The sequence below is a fragment of the Gopherus evgoodei genome, chromosome 4, assembly GCF_007399415.2.
Source record: "Gopherus evgoodei ecotype Sinaloan lineage chromosome 4, rGopEvg1_v1.p, whole genome shotgun sequence".
NCBI classification, from domain to species: domain Eukaryota; kingdom Metazoa; phylum Chordata; order Testudines; family Testudinidae; genus Gopherus; species Gopherus evgoodei.
The window spans coordinates 43,337,117-43,351,707 of NC_044325.1; the positions used below are offsets into that span (position 1 = coordinate 43,337,117).

Here is a 14,591-nt window from a genome sequence, read left to right on the forward strand (position 1 = left end):
AGGGCCTCCTTGTGCTAGGTGCAGTAGGAGAGCCGCTGCCCCAGGAAGTGTACAGTTTAAATAGACAAAGAGTGGGAGGCAGGGAGTACTCTTATCTCCATTTTATGGCTGGAGAATGGAGGCACAGAAAGACTAAATAAATGATTTACCTACAGTCACATAGCAAGGCTGTGGCAGAGCAGGAAACTGATCCAAATCTGAGTTCCAGTCCATTGCCTTAACCACAAGGCCATTCTCCCTCAAGGTGTAAGGCCTGGTTGATTTGTCCCATCCTGATTTACCCTACTTTCTAGGGGTTCATGGATCTCTGCTTTACCATTTAACCCTGGGCTCCTCATTGCTGATGCCTGGTGCTGGATTTGCTCATTAATTCACATGTGTAAGGACCTTGACTTGCACATGCTGCTGTGCCCAGAATTTGATGGGCACAATGATCTCAGCAGGTGCTTGCGTGTGTGACTTTCCTTCACCCTTCAAAATGGGTGGGGAGTGGTCAGGGGACAATGCTATAGGGCTGGGTCTACTAGTGAAGTTTTCAGAGGAAAACCTTGTGTGGGCATCTGCCGTGGGGCAAAGAGGGCCAGTGCAACAAAGAGGCCAGTGAAGGAATGTGTGTTTTCATATGAGTGTATTTACAGCAGCAGGACCCTGCTAATTATTCCCCCAGGTCCCACCCCAAGGACAAGAAAACACAAGAAATAAAACCTATCGGGGCCCAATGTCCCAGACGCTCTGTCAACAGAAGGGAAAGGACAATAGGAAAGAAAAGTGTGGCTGAAGTGCACAAAGTTGAGTGAACCAGAAGGCCTGGCCCCCGAGCCTGGAAGGGACAAAGGGTGAGATGCTCAGCAGATTCCTTGGGCCTAGTGTTGCACCTAGGGCGGGTTAAAGATTAGGCTGAAATGTGCTAGTTCCAGGCCAAATTCAGGGGCAATTCCTTCTTGGCCATCAGAGACCTCGTGTTTTCACTTGGCAGGTCACGGTAGCTCCCCCGGAGATGGCAGTGGTGGGATTCTCATCCAGCAGTCGATCTTTACATGTAAAGGTTACATCATCATTGACCTTCTAGCAGCAGGCTTGTTGGGCACAGTGTTGCTGATGCTGGAGTATGGGAAGCCCAATGACTTGGTTTGACTGCCTAGTGATAGCCCCACCCTGTCCATAGCAACATGCAGCTCCTCACTACCCTACTTGGCTCACACTCTCTCCTTTCTGACCAGCCCTACTTTCCATCTGGCTGCCGTCCATCTGGCCCCCTTTCAGCAAGCTCTCACTTCCCCATGGCCATCAGCTCCTCGGGGTGCTGAGCTGCAGCTGTGGGGGAGTGACATCAGAGGTCACGCTGTGTAACCCTACCCAACAGGCCTGCAGGCCATGCTGTGGGCCCAGTGCCTAGAGGGAAACGTGCACCATCGGCCTGCCAGCTCCACGGGTGCAGCGGGAAGTGGAATCTCTCTCCCCCTCCTGCCCCCACAGAGCAGCAGACAGCTGCCCCTTCGAACTGTGTGCAGACAGCCCAGCTGGTTGGGCCCCATGCCCTGCTCTGTTCCAGGCCCCTGAAAGCATCTCAGCTATTCTTTTCTCTCCGTGCTGTAACACAGCAGCGGGAATCCCGGCCTCGCAACGGCCCCCGCACAGCTCAGTGGCAAAGCCAGGACAGCCGTGAGCTGGAGGCACGTCCAAAGCAAATCTGTCAGCAAGAGGCACTCAGCCACGCGGTTCCCCTTCAGGTAAAAATGCGCAGCCCTCGACAGTGGGAGCAGCCCAGGGACGCCAGCCAGGGGCCGGGAACCAGCATCGGATTTCAAGGCTCTGAGTGAAGCTACAAAGCAAGATACAGCTGCTGTGAATGTTTTTTTTTAAGTAATAGGCTGCTGGTGAAGCGGCTGATGACAGGCTGAGCAGCCCAAAACCCCTCCCCAGAGCAGGTACAGCTCTGGCAGCTGCCCCTCTCCTACCGCAGGGCCTCACCTCAGGCTTGCGGGGCCAGAAACAATAATCCATGTTTGTTTTAAATTAGCCAGTGGCTACAGGAACAGGTACAGTGAGGGCCACACTCCCAGCCCTGTCAGTGTGGCCCAGTTTTGCCCTGAAGGGACCCACCCATGATCTAGGGTGCATACAGCCCCTGGCCTTGCTGCAGGGAGTAGCAGTTTTGATGGGAGTGGGATTGTGCGAGAACCCTCCCAACTTGTTTTCTATAGGAGCCAGCAGGCATGGGCCACCGGGCTGGGTTCAAACCAGTGACCTTGAGCGGAGACACTCCATTTCCCCTCACATAAATGTGTTTGCAGGATCTCATGGCAGCTACCTATAGCCTCATAGACTTTGTCAGAAGAGACCAACATGATAATCTATTCTGACCTCCTGCACATTGCAGGTCACAGAACCTTACCCTCCCACTCCTGTAAATAGACCCCTAACCTCTGGCTGAGCTACTGAAGTCCTCAAATCATGGTTTAAAGACTTCAAGTTACAGAGAATCCACCATTTACATTAGTTTAAACCTGCAAATGACATGTCCCATGCTGCCGAGGAAGGTGAAACCCCTCCAGGGTCTCTGCTAATCTGACCCAGAGAAAAATTCCTTCCTGACCCCAAATACGGCGATCAGTTAGACCCTGAGCACGTGGGCAAGAACAGCCAGGCAGATACCTGGGAAAGAATTCTCTGTAATAACACAGCCTCCTCTCCATCTAGTGTCCCGTCTCCAGCCACTGGGGGTTTTTGCTACTGGCAGTTGCCTATGGGCCACATGCCATCATAGGCAGCCCTGTCATACCATCACCTCCATAAACTTATCAAGCTCAGTCTTGGAGCCAGTTAAGTTTTTTGCCCCCAGTGCGCCCCTTGAAAGACTGTTCCAGAACTTCACTCTGATGCTTAGAAACCTTCTCCTGATTTTGAGCCTAAACTTGTTGATGGCCAGTTTATATCCATTTGTTCTTGGGTCTACACTGGTACTGAGCTTAAATAATTCCTCTTCCTCCCTGGTATTTTTCCCTCTGATATATTTATAGAGAGCAATCACACCTCCCCTCGCTGTTCTTTAGGTTAGGCTAAACAAGCCGAGCTCTTTGAGTCTCCTTTCATAAGGTAGGTTTTCCATTCCTTGGATCAGTTAGTAGCCCTTCTCTGAATCTGAATTAATCTTACTTAAACATGGGAGCCCAGCACTGCACACAGCATTACAGATGAGGTCTCACCAGTGCCTATAGACTGGTACTAACACCTCTCTGTCCCTACTGGAAATACCTCGCCTGATGCATCCTAGGCTCGCATTAGCCTTTTTCAGAGCCACATCACATTGCTGGCTCATAAGAACAGTCCTGCTGGGTGAGACCAATGGTCTCCCTAGCCCAGTGTCCTGTCATTGACAGTGGCCAATGCCAGGTGCTTCTTCAGATCTTCAGCCGTCTCCAAGCTCTGCGGTAAATGCAGGTGCAGCTCGTCTGTATTAACAGCTGTGTGAACTGAGCCTCAGGGATAAAGGGCTTTCTGGGCCTGTCATAAACAGATAACTAAGGGTTAATGTCTCTTTCACCTGAATCACCTGACCAGAGGACCAATCAGGAAACAGGATTTTTTCAACTCTGGGTGGAGGGAGGTTTGTGTCTGTGTTCTTTGTCTTCGGCCTGTATGCTCTCTCTCAGCTATGAGGGGATTTCTATTTCCTGCTCTCTAATCTTCTATTTCCAAGTTGTGAGTACAGAAATCATGTATTTACATGTCTATAGTTGCTGGAGTGCTTTGAATTGTATTCTTTTTGAATAAGGCTGTTTATTCATATTTCTTTTAAGCAATTGACCCTGTATTTGTCACCTTAATACAGAGAGACCATTTGTATGTATTTTCTTTCTTTTTATATAAAGCTTTCTTTTAAGACCTGTTGGAGTTTTTCTTTAGTGGGGAACTTCAGGGAACTGGGTCTGCAGCTCACCAGGGAATTGGTGGGAGGAAGAAGTCAGGGGGAGGTCTGTGTGTGTTAGATTTACTAGTCTGATTTTGCATTCCCTCTGGGTGAAGAGGAAAGTGCTTTTGTTTCCAGGATTGGAATTACAGAGGGTGGACTCCTTCTGCTTAGATTCACGGAGGTTGCTTCTGTGTATCTCTCCAAGAGCACCTGGAGGGGGGAAGGGAAAAGATTTATTTCCCTTTGTTGTGAGACTCAAGGGTTTGGGTCTTGGGGTCCCCAGGGAAGGGTTTTGGGGGGACCAGAGTGCCCCAAAACACTCTAATTTTTTGGGTGGTGGCAGCAGTACCAGGTCCAAGCTGGTAACTAAGCTTGGAGGTTTTCATGCTAACCCCCATATTTTGGACGCTAAGGTCCAAATCTGGGACTAGGTTATATGACAGGGCCCCCTCTGGCTAGACCCCCTGTCTTCTCTTGCCCCTACAGCCATTTGAGGAACCCCACTCCCAGCACCAGCCAGGGGCACAAGCACCTTCTCCACACACCAGTAACTGCATGACGGTGCCCTTGACTGTCGGTGCTGTTGCTCTGAGACCCGCCTGTGTGTGTCAGCACTGCAGCAGGCAGGTGTAGGAGCCAGGCGCAGCTGCACGGCATCCCCTCGTTCCCATGCCTGAGCATGCCCAGCAGGGCAGGGTGAGGCTCTGCGACAGGGAGGCCGGGTGCTGGGAGTGACAGGAAGCCCCGCGGGCTGCATGTCAGCGGAGCGAGCGGCAGCAGTTTGGGGCTGCCTCCACTGCCCTGCAAAAGCTGCAGCTGCCAATTCTCAGGCAAGCTGCTCTACGCCACGTGGCTTTAAACTTCAGCAGCGTGGGGCGAAGGGTTTCCTTCTGCAAGGCACCCGGGGACGGCAGGGAGAGGCTGTTGGGGGCGTCTCAGCTGTTACTTCGCTGCAGGCAGAGAGCCGCGAGGAGCTGGAGGGGGGGGCTTTAGTGAGCCCTCTGTTAGGGGAGCTGCCATGGGGGACCCCACCCCCAAGGCTCAAGCCCTTTTCCTTGCCAAGAGCCTTGAAAATGTAACTGAGCCAGGTGAAAGGACCAAGCAGCTGAGCGGCAGTTCCCCGGCCGGAGAGTGCTTCAGATCCGCCCAGTTTGGCCCATAGAGTGAATGAGTGGAGCTTGGAGTGTGGCGCAGAGGGTCAAGCCCTCCCTGTAGCTTCAGCCCAGCCCAGGCATCCCAGAACCAAGGCTCTCTAGAGAGGAATTGGTTACAGGGGGGGCGGAATAGGGTGGTGTGGGAGCTGCTCAAACCTACCCCAATAGTGCTACTGCTGGCACTGAGCTGGGGGCTGCTCACTTGGGCAGGTGCCCCTGCTGTGTGCATGCTCAGCATTGCAGCAGTAGCTGATCTTTCTGTGTCCTCCCTCCCTCCCCCGCTGCTAGGCGAGATGAGGACACACACCCCTGCCTGCTGCTCCTGCAGAACACCAGGAGGGGGCGCTGAGTGGCTTTCTGGTGCTCCACACAGACACCCAGCCTGGGTTTGAAGAATTAGTCCTGGTCTGGGAGGGAGCCAAGAGTGACATTCACCCACTCTTGCCTTTCCTCACCCACCTGGGAACCCAGGCCTCAGCCCAGCACTCAGCTGCCCCAGGGGGAGCTGCATGCTCTCACTCCCCACAGGCAGAGGCTGCAGTTTGCCCTTAGGCACTCACCCACCCCCACTGCTATTGCTGAGCGACACAGCATCTGGCAGGGGTACGTGTGGTTGGCTGGGGGGTGAGCAGTGTTTTCCTCGGGGAAGGGCATCACTGTTGCCTACCAAGGTGGAGAATGTATGGCTAGAGCCTCTTCAGGCTTTCTTCCTTGGGAGTGAAATGCCTGAGCCTACATCCATGGAGCCAGAACTGAGACCCATGGGGAGGTGAGAGCCCCTAGCTTCTGCAGCACAACCATGCCCTCCATCGCTCTGAAAGGGTAGTGAGTACAGCACTGAATGGCGTTACATGAGCATGCCCGGGGCTGTACCTAAACCCTGCTAGCTAGACCTGAGTCTATGAGTGTGTAAGCCTGGCCAGGTAAAAAATTCAGGCTGAGAGGGTGGAGAAATCCCCTTGATTTTCCTTTAGGCTAAGCTCCAATATGCCCTCTCTGAATTGCTTAAAGCAACTGTGGCAGCATTCACCTCCACCTAAACAGCACTCCAGGACTGGGGCACTGAGCTTACAATTCTTCAAGGGTATTTGAGGAAAGGCCCCTGGCCTTTGTGGGATGGTGGCCTCTGTGGCTTCCAAAGAGGGGCTTTAATCACTGAAAGGAAATAACTTGAGGGCTATGTAAGCCTCAGGCAGAGCATTGGGCTTTCATTGTGCCCCTAAGGCATGTGGGCTGCATCCCAGAAGGCATCATAGAGGATGGCATTAACAAACATCCACATAGAAAGATAAGATGTAAGACAGCCCTGGACCAGCCAGGCCACTGGGCTTTTCCATAATGGCAAATCATCTCTAAAATATCCCAGCCCTCCTGTGCTGAGCTGAAATAAGGGTCCCAGACACCTTTAAATCCCTGATGTTATGCCAAATCATTGTCTAAAAATGTCCCTGGTTTTCTGTATGCAGGCTGAGGGTCTGACCCATGGGCTGTTTTTGAGCATTGGGATTACACTGACTGTTTTGTTGTGGTAGAGTTTAATATGACTTAGTATGCTGGGGAAAAGTCTCACAGAGAATGACAGCATCTGCAAATGGGAGGGTGGAGATCTGACCTGATGCTATTCACAGCAATAATTCATTCAGTGACTTAGGCTCCTTTCATAACCCCTGGCAGGGCCTGGGGCTCATCACTGGCACCTGCACTACTCCAGTTGTGGCAATGTTCCAGTGTTTTAAATGAACAATTGTGTTGCTTTGCTGAGTGCAATCAATCAGACTGTGCCCAGGCAGGAAACTTTGCAGCTGTGCACTAACTTAGTCTTCCTAAGCAGCCTCTGAGCAAGACACACTGCTTCCGTGGTCTTTGTGGGCTATCTGTGCCCCAGGAATTGTCTATGGGCCATTCTGTTACAGCAGTAGCAGGATTCCCATAGCAAACGGGGGTTTGTGAAGAAGAGAGCAATTAGAATTCCACTCCAGCTGCTGCCCTCTTCTTCCCCACTTCCTAACCCTGCAGTGGCAGGTGATTAGAGCAGCCTGCCTTGTGGTACTCCATATCCAGCTATTATAATCAAATCCTACTTTATTGGGGGGCAGTGCTGCCACCCTGTGTTCAGCTGGATGCATAGCTAGCACACCCCTAGAGAGGATATGTTCAGACTGTCAACTTGATGCTACAACAATCAGTATCACTTTCTTCCCATCACAGGCTCAGTTTTCCCATGTTGGAGGGATCTGTAATGTTAGCCTATTTGCAGTCTATTATCAGCAGTGTCTTGGAAAACAAAAGTCACTCATTTACGTATGTTGCTTTTGAACAAGACAGACAAGGCTATCAGTGCATGATACAGATCAGTGGCACAACCTCCCCTTGAATTTTGTGCTTGCATGCCCAAGATAAAGGAGGTAGCAGAAATGATCAGAGGAAGACACTGATTATTGTAGGGAGACCTAGAGGGGGCAGTCACAGTACAGCCTATCCCAGAAGCACAAACAGCCTCCACGCATAACTCTGTGCATGGGGCCATTAGTTAAATCTCTGCCAGAGTTCAGGGGGGATGGAGCAAGGCTCTCTATTCCTTCCAGGTCACTGGAGGGAGTAGTGCTGGCAGTAGATGGCATATGGGAGAAGTTCACCTTGTTCTGAGGCAAAAAGAGGCCTTCAGTTTCCTGGCTGATGCCAGAGAGTTAAAACCCACAGGCAGTTCTCTCTCTCAGGGTTCAGCCTGGGGCATTGCCCCTTTGTGGTATCTCCTTGGGAACAGGTCCTACCCCACCGCTGTTCTTCTATTGCTCTACTCTCATGAAGCAGGCCAGCATAGTGAGTAGGAGAGACTAGCCTAGGACTATGTGCAGGGAGGGGCTTCCTGAAGTGGAAATAGGAGGGGGTTTTAAACATTCCCTCCCTGGCATTTGGTCCATTGCTATTTACCAGTAGCAGGCCTAGAGTATCACTGGACTCTCTGAAACTTGATGCCTTGAGCTAATGCTGTACGCTTGCTGTGGGGTTGGTCCCCGTTCCTAAAGCACAAACAAGTAACTCCTGCTGAGCTTGCTCATCTCCATGACCAACACCTTTCCAGATATATCTCTGCCAGTCTGACCCCAAATCCTCTGATCTCACTCTCAACTGAAATAATCTCCCTTTGGTTTTTTAAGTTATGTTTATTTAGCAATAAAAGTATGTACATGTAAGAGAACCCCTCACTGACTCCCTTGTGGCAGGAGACATGCACAAAGCAGTAAGGGGCTACAAGCAGTGCTGCTCAGTAGCCTTCCTCGTCCCGCTCTTCACAGCAGCAGCACCAAAAAGAAAGGGACAAACGAGAAGCAATCAGTCCACACCGCAGAATCTGACAGAGACTCTCCCCAACAGCCGATGTTAAAACAAGCGGGCCCCGTAGCCAAACGTCTGTTTAATGCCTTCGAAGTAGTAGCGCTGCCACCCTTGCTTTGTTCTCTCCTCCTCACTGGAAGGGATGTCCTTCCCCTCCAAGCACACTTCTGTCTCGCCGCCTTTATCAGTGAAGTTCAAGGTAACAGTTGCAAAGTGCCCTAGAAGAGCCGAAGGAAATCCCCACATCAGCACTGGGCAATAAGGCACAAACCCTGGACAGCACAGGCACATCCTCACCCAAAATGGCTGGAGAGCTCACCCATCACCAGACGGCTCAGAATCCCTCCCAAAACCTTTCCCTGGTGCACAACCCCTTTCCTCATGTCTTGCACAACAACTGCTTTTCTTCCACGCAGAGGAGGGAGAGTGTCCCCTTCAACACTGCTTGCAAGACAACGAAAGGGGTTGTGGCAGACAGCCTTGAGGCAGAGCATGGTGCTTCTGCAGTGTTCCCAGTCAGTCCATTTGCCCAGGAAGCAATAAGGCCCGGGGTTACTGTGGTGTTATGATCACCAAGCAGATAGTGCAACCTAGAGAACCACCCACAGTCAAACCAGCCAGTGTGCAGCCATGGCAGGATTCATTCAGTTACAGGCGAGGGCTGGAACTCTGCAGTTTGGTTCTTCAAGCTACCTACCAGATGGCCAAGATTTAAATCTCCACTTCATAACAATCTGCTTCTCGGGGACCTAGGTAAAGAAAAAGGAATGAATGAGCAGCCGTTTGCCTTCCCAATCCCGCTCCATTCCATGTTAGCCAGTGCTCAGAACTGAGCATGACCCAAAGCATCAGACTCACTTCAGAGACTCACAGAAAGCAAAACTACAGGGAGAGGGACTCTTAGAGTCCCTGTATCCTGTTATGTGAATGTTGGGCCCTGTTAGGCTGAAGCACTGAGGGGAGGAGAGATACTATTGCTACCACAATAGTGATTCAAAGTATTATCTCCCCCATATACAATCCTTATGCGGATTGAGTTCTGAATGCTTCACATCTATTTATATACTAGGTGTTACTATAATGAGGCCCTAAGATCTGAGCCCCATTATGGTGGGAGCTCTACTAACATAATGAGACACAGATCTCCCACAAAGAGCTTGCAATGTACATAGACAAGACAGACAATGAGTGTGAAAAGAGAGAGGAAGAATGACTTGACTTTGGACTTGAACTTATCCAAGGTCATAAAGAGCCAGGAATAGAAGCCAGATCTCTCAGCTCCCAGAAATGAAAATGACCTTAATTAACAAGGCTGACTGTAGGAGAATGGTAGTCATGAGGGAAGGAGTTTCAATCAGGGAGATGAAGAGAGCTCTGCAAATCCATGGATATCTGCATCTGTGGATGCGGTTGTATTGCTTACCACCTTTGCGGATCAGATGCGGACCCAAATTTTTGTATCTGCACAGGGCTCTAGAGATGAGATACAGAGCAGATGGAGAAAAGACTGCAGGGAAGGTGTGACTTGGCCACCAAGGCTCCTTCTGAACAAGATACAGCTGCATCAGCTAGTACTCACTAGATCAATGAACTTGCCGTTGACACTGCCATCTAGCAAGTGGAACTTCCCTCCTTTATCAGCCTCTACGATTGCCGGCGCGTGAGTAAAAGCCTGGACCAGCTGCAGAAAGACAGGCCTTGTGACATTGCAGGACTCAAGTGACTGGAAGCACTACAACATTCTCCCTATAACCCGCACCAGCTGCTCTGAAACCTGCTGGCAGGGGAGTGGCTGCTGCTTAATGCCTCCCACCCCAGCACAAGAGCACTGGGCTCTCTGGAATAAGTGCTTGGCTGAAAGCTTAGAGTCTGCATTTTGGGGATGGGGAACGGAGCAGAGTCTTCACTTTTTAGCCCATTTCTGAAGAGCTCCATGGGGATGCGGACTGAGGAAAAGCCCCCTCAGAGGCAGGAAAGCAGGATTTGAGCTCTGAGTCATGTAATGCCAGCACTCCATTGATAAAGTGTTTTGCCTGCTTTTCCCAGGACGGAGGACATGCCAGATCTCTAGAGAGCCCTTAGCTCTCATTATGCCCTTTCTACCAGTTTCTCCTATGTGCCTGTAACATTACTCCCCAAGACTCTCTTGTGTGAACTGGTGAGCCCCAATTTAAAGCCTGGCTCTCAGGGAGCGGGATGTGATTTTCCAGAAACAGAACCGGGCACTGGGGCCTACAGAGACCCCACACATTTATTGCCATAGGCAATGCCACTGCTAGGGCTGCTTCCCTGCAGAGAGGGGACTGGAGGTAGGCTGGCATTGACAGCCTTGTAAACCATCCAAGGAGAGTGAACACTCAAATTGGCAGATGGTTTAACTCAGCTACAGCAGCCAGCATAGAAAATGCTGACAGTTAAGACCAGCCCTATAGTACAGTCTCGTCTAGTATGCCATTTTCTCCCCCCTCCCCCCGCCTCCTCACGCCCCCCCATAGGAAACAGACTATGTGCTTGATGATTACTGTCAGGAGGCCAGGACACTGCCCCCTCTACTCCTGAGCTGGCAAGAGAGTCAATACCCAGTGGTTTGTGGGTGGGGAGGTCTCTATTCCCCAGAGGAGGCATCTGTCGCCAAATCACTCTTGAGCAGCTTGAGGCTAAGCTGTTCTAAATACAGAAGTGTACTACTCCCAACTTCTCTGGGCCCATCTCCCCAACCATGCTGGTTTACCTCCTGTGTAGTGAACACTCTGTAGAGCTCCTCAGGAGATGTTAAGAAAATGTCCTTCAAACTGATTTTACAGGTGGGAATCTTGACGCCTATGGGTTTTGACTCAGGCGCTGCAGTGACAGTACTAGCAATGGTCTGAGGAAACATTAAGCAGCACAATGTTGAATTATATGCTTAGTGCATACACAGCACTTTATAAACGTCTTATTTCCCAGAACCCTCAAATAAATGCAGTTGACAATACCCTTAAAGAACAGGAATGAGAATCTTGGAAAAGATATTTAGGAGCTACCATGCTTCATGGAGTAACATGTTCCCTAACTCAAATCTAGTATAGTCAGTAACAAGGCTTAGCGTTAAGCCTTGTTACTGACTATACTAGATTTGAGTTAGGGAACATCCCCATTGCAAATTCAAATACCCAGGCCAGCAATCACAGACTGCATCCACTGCTGAAGATACTGTAAAGTCTAAGTAGGCAGCCTGACCTATCACACACATCAGATGCACCTAACTTGCTGCTGCTTTCTCCAGGACCTTATGGGATGTTTTATTTACCTTGTGGTCTTCTGCTTTAGCTGCCAGCTGAGGAACTGGCTCTGTTTGCTCCCCATTTACTGTAGGTAAAATCATGCCTTGGGTGAACTCTAAAAAGATAGAAATATACAATGAACCTAGCAAAGATCAAGTCAACGTTTTAGCTGCTCAACATGCTGTAGGACACACAAGGCTGCAAAAGCCTGACCCTGGATTAAGGTCATGACTGGAAAGTATGTACTGAACAGAACTTGAGTCCCTAATGTGAGAAGGGTGCAACAAACCCTTTGAGAGTGCAGGGCCACCCATTTCAGGGAGATTTGAATTCTGCGTATAAGAAGTGTGTTCAGACTGTCAAAAAAGATTATTGGTTTACATCAACAAAACTGCTGCAAAAATCTCAAGTTGTCAGTTCACCTCAGATCCAGCTAGAGCTAGATACAGTCTCTATGTAGTGTTAGTATCTTGGAAAAGAGGAGCACGTGGCAGACAGCTAGCGCCCCAGAAAAGTCAATGACAATTATATATGGAAAAGGAGACACCACATATTTCTTTGACAAGTTGAAAAAACGGAGGGCCACACTCTATCATATCACAGTAACGTCAGTCACTGTTGCCTCAGAGTTTCTCGTCCAGCACCTACACATGAACAATTTGTACTGTCATCATAATCTTCTCAACAGCTGGGCTTCAACTCAGTTATGGATATGCTTAGCTTTACAGGGTGCCATGGAACACAGTCTGTTTATCCCTTGAGGCTAATGGAGGTACAAGTGGATACAGTTACGAAGGTAAACTAGAGAGGATGGAGATCAGTTTACTGCAAAGACTTCAAAAAAGCCTCCTGCCCTGGGTCGTCTGATTCCAGTGCAGCAATGAAAAGGTAACTATTGGTATAGCTTCCCACTTCTCCCGCTGAAGAACTGTGGGGAGAGTTGCTTCCACCTCAGTTGCTATTTAGCAGCTGGCAGGGGAGTTTCTCCCTCACCATTATGTACCTGTTTTGAGCGTGCTGATGTAAGTGCTCATTGCATTCCTGATCTTTTTCATGCCCTCTTGCTTCATCAAGACCATTAAGTTGGTGTCAGGCTCATCTTTGGCAAGGCTGATGGAGATCTAAGCAAAACAGACAAAGGCCTGGTGAACAAAACTACACTCACACTCAAGATGGGATTTAGCATCATAACTAATGCTTCAGCCTGGAAAGCATTTCCAGGGGAAGCTATGAAGAAGCTTTTATACTTTTGTTATAACTCGTTACTTCATGTACTACCAGTTCACAGTAACTTCGGCACCTATACAACTGTCTATAGCTGCTATGGCTCTACTTCTGACCAAATCAGCATTGAAAACCAGATCCCTTTGAGCTAAAACATATGCTGCTTATCTGGTAGAGGTGCAGGATAAACCTAGGTGGTCTACCAAAGAACAATAATTGGCTACATCCTTATAGGGCTGCTTTAGAGAGTTAAAATGGGAATATTTTGTGCTTTGAGACCCTTTGGTAATGAAGTGGCACAGTCAGCAGTATTAGCCATAACTGTGCTTACCTCAACTTCATCAACATCATTTTCATCCGAGAGGTTGGGAATCTCCACATGCCCCTTATACTTCACTCCCGACTTTGAGGTGCCTGTAGAGAGCAATTATACTCTGATTAAAAAGTCTTGTTCATTTCAGCTTTCCTTGCTCTGACTGCTGCACAAGGGCAACCTCATATCATTGCTCAGAAAAGTGACCTTCCTCTCAAAGCCCCACTGACCCCTTTTTGAGGGAGCCTTGGAAAACACTGTCCATAACCCTGCGCTAGACCCTTCCCCTGAGAGAAAACGGACTATAACTCACCTGTCCATGACAGCTTGATATTCCACTCATAGAAAAATATTAGCTTCCCTTTGCGGTTGTTGATGGATGCTTCTCCATCCAGTTTACTCACTTCTGTCACTTCACAAACCCCCTCCTCATTCTCTACTCTCACCGCCAGAAACAGACCTTTCAGCTTCTCTGTAGACCAATTAGAAGCATCCCGTTCAGTCCTGTAAAGATTAAAATGGTGTAAGAGTAGTTCTGAAATTGGACTGCAGCTGGCTTTTGGTGTTTCGCTGCTTGAACACAGTATTTCTGAAATTTTGCTTTGGCGCTTCCCACCCAATCTCTTTCCACGTTATCCTCCCTACATCGAGAAGGGTCTCCGATGCGGTGGTCCGACGCATCACCCCGTGCTCCCCTCACTTCGCCTGCTGCTGCTGCTGCTGCTGCTGCTGCGATCTCGTCCCTTCCCTTCTCCCACCCGGCCACGCAGCCCGACTCTCCCAGCGTTGGGAAGGATGCACGGGGGAAAGGGCTCGGGACAAGACGCTCACACCCCGTGACCGACGGGTCAGGCCGTTCTCGGTGACGCCCCGCGTCGTGCCCCCGAACGCTGGCCGGGGCCGAGGCACTGGGCTCCCCTGAGCAGGGCCCTGTGGTGCCCGCAAGTGCCGGGCACGCGGAGGGGCAGGTGCGGTGCTGCCCCGGGCAGGGGCCCCACGCTCGGGAGCCGCCTCTCCCCGCCCTGCTGGCCCGTTCGCGCGTCCTCAGGCAGCGACCGCTGCCGAGCAGGGAGCAGCCGCCTGCGCCCGGCCCCGCGCCCGCCTCTCACCAGTGCCAGTTGTTGACATTGGTGGCGTCCGCTCGCTGCTCCACGATCCAGCGCGGGTCGCCCTCCCCCCACTTGGCCATCGGAGCCTCCGGACACGCCGCCGCCGAGCCCGGCTCCTGCACACCGCCCGCCTATGGAACCTACTAGAACCGCCGGCACACAGTCCTTCCGGTCCCCCGACACGGTCCGACCGGCGCGGGGCCCCGACACCTTGGTTCCGGCTCGGCGGCGCGCGGAGAGTTCTCCCCGCTTCTGCGTCTGGCCGCCTCGCTATCGACA

General features: G+C 50.7%; 1 protein-coding gene across 1 annotated transcript; it reads right to left on the reverse strand.

The window, feature by feature from the left end:
• Positions 1-8,211: 8,211 nt before the first annotated feature.
• AHSA1 (activator of HSP90 ATPase activity 1) lies at positions 8,212-14,484 on the reverse strand. The gene is made up of 9 exons (XM_030559031.1): positions 14,313-14,484; positions 13,517-13,707; positions 13,222-13,304; positions 12,670-12,787; positions 11,693-11,781; positions 11,135-11,269; positions 9,983-10,084; positions 9,101-9,152; positions 8,212-8,621 (listed from the first exon to the last, which is right to left on the reverse strand). The coding sequence occupies exons 1-9, from the start codon at positions 14,390-14,392 to the stop codon at positions 8,449-8,451; spliced, it is 1,023 nt and encodes a 340-aa protein (XP_030414891.1). The 5' UTR covers positions 14,393-14,484; the 3' UTR covers positions 8,212-8,448.
• Positions 14,485-14,591: the final 107 nt, after the last annotated feature.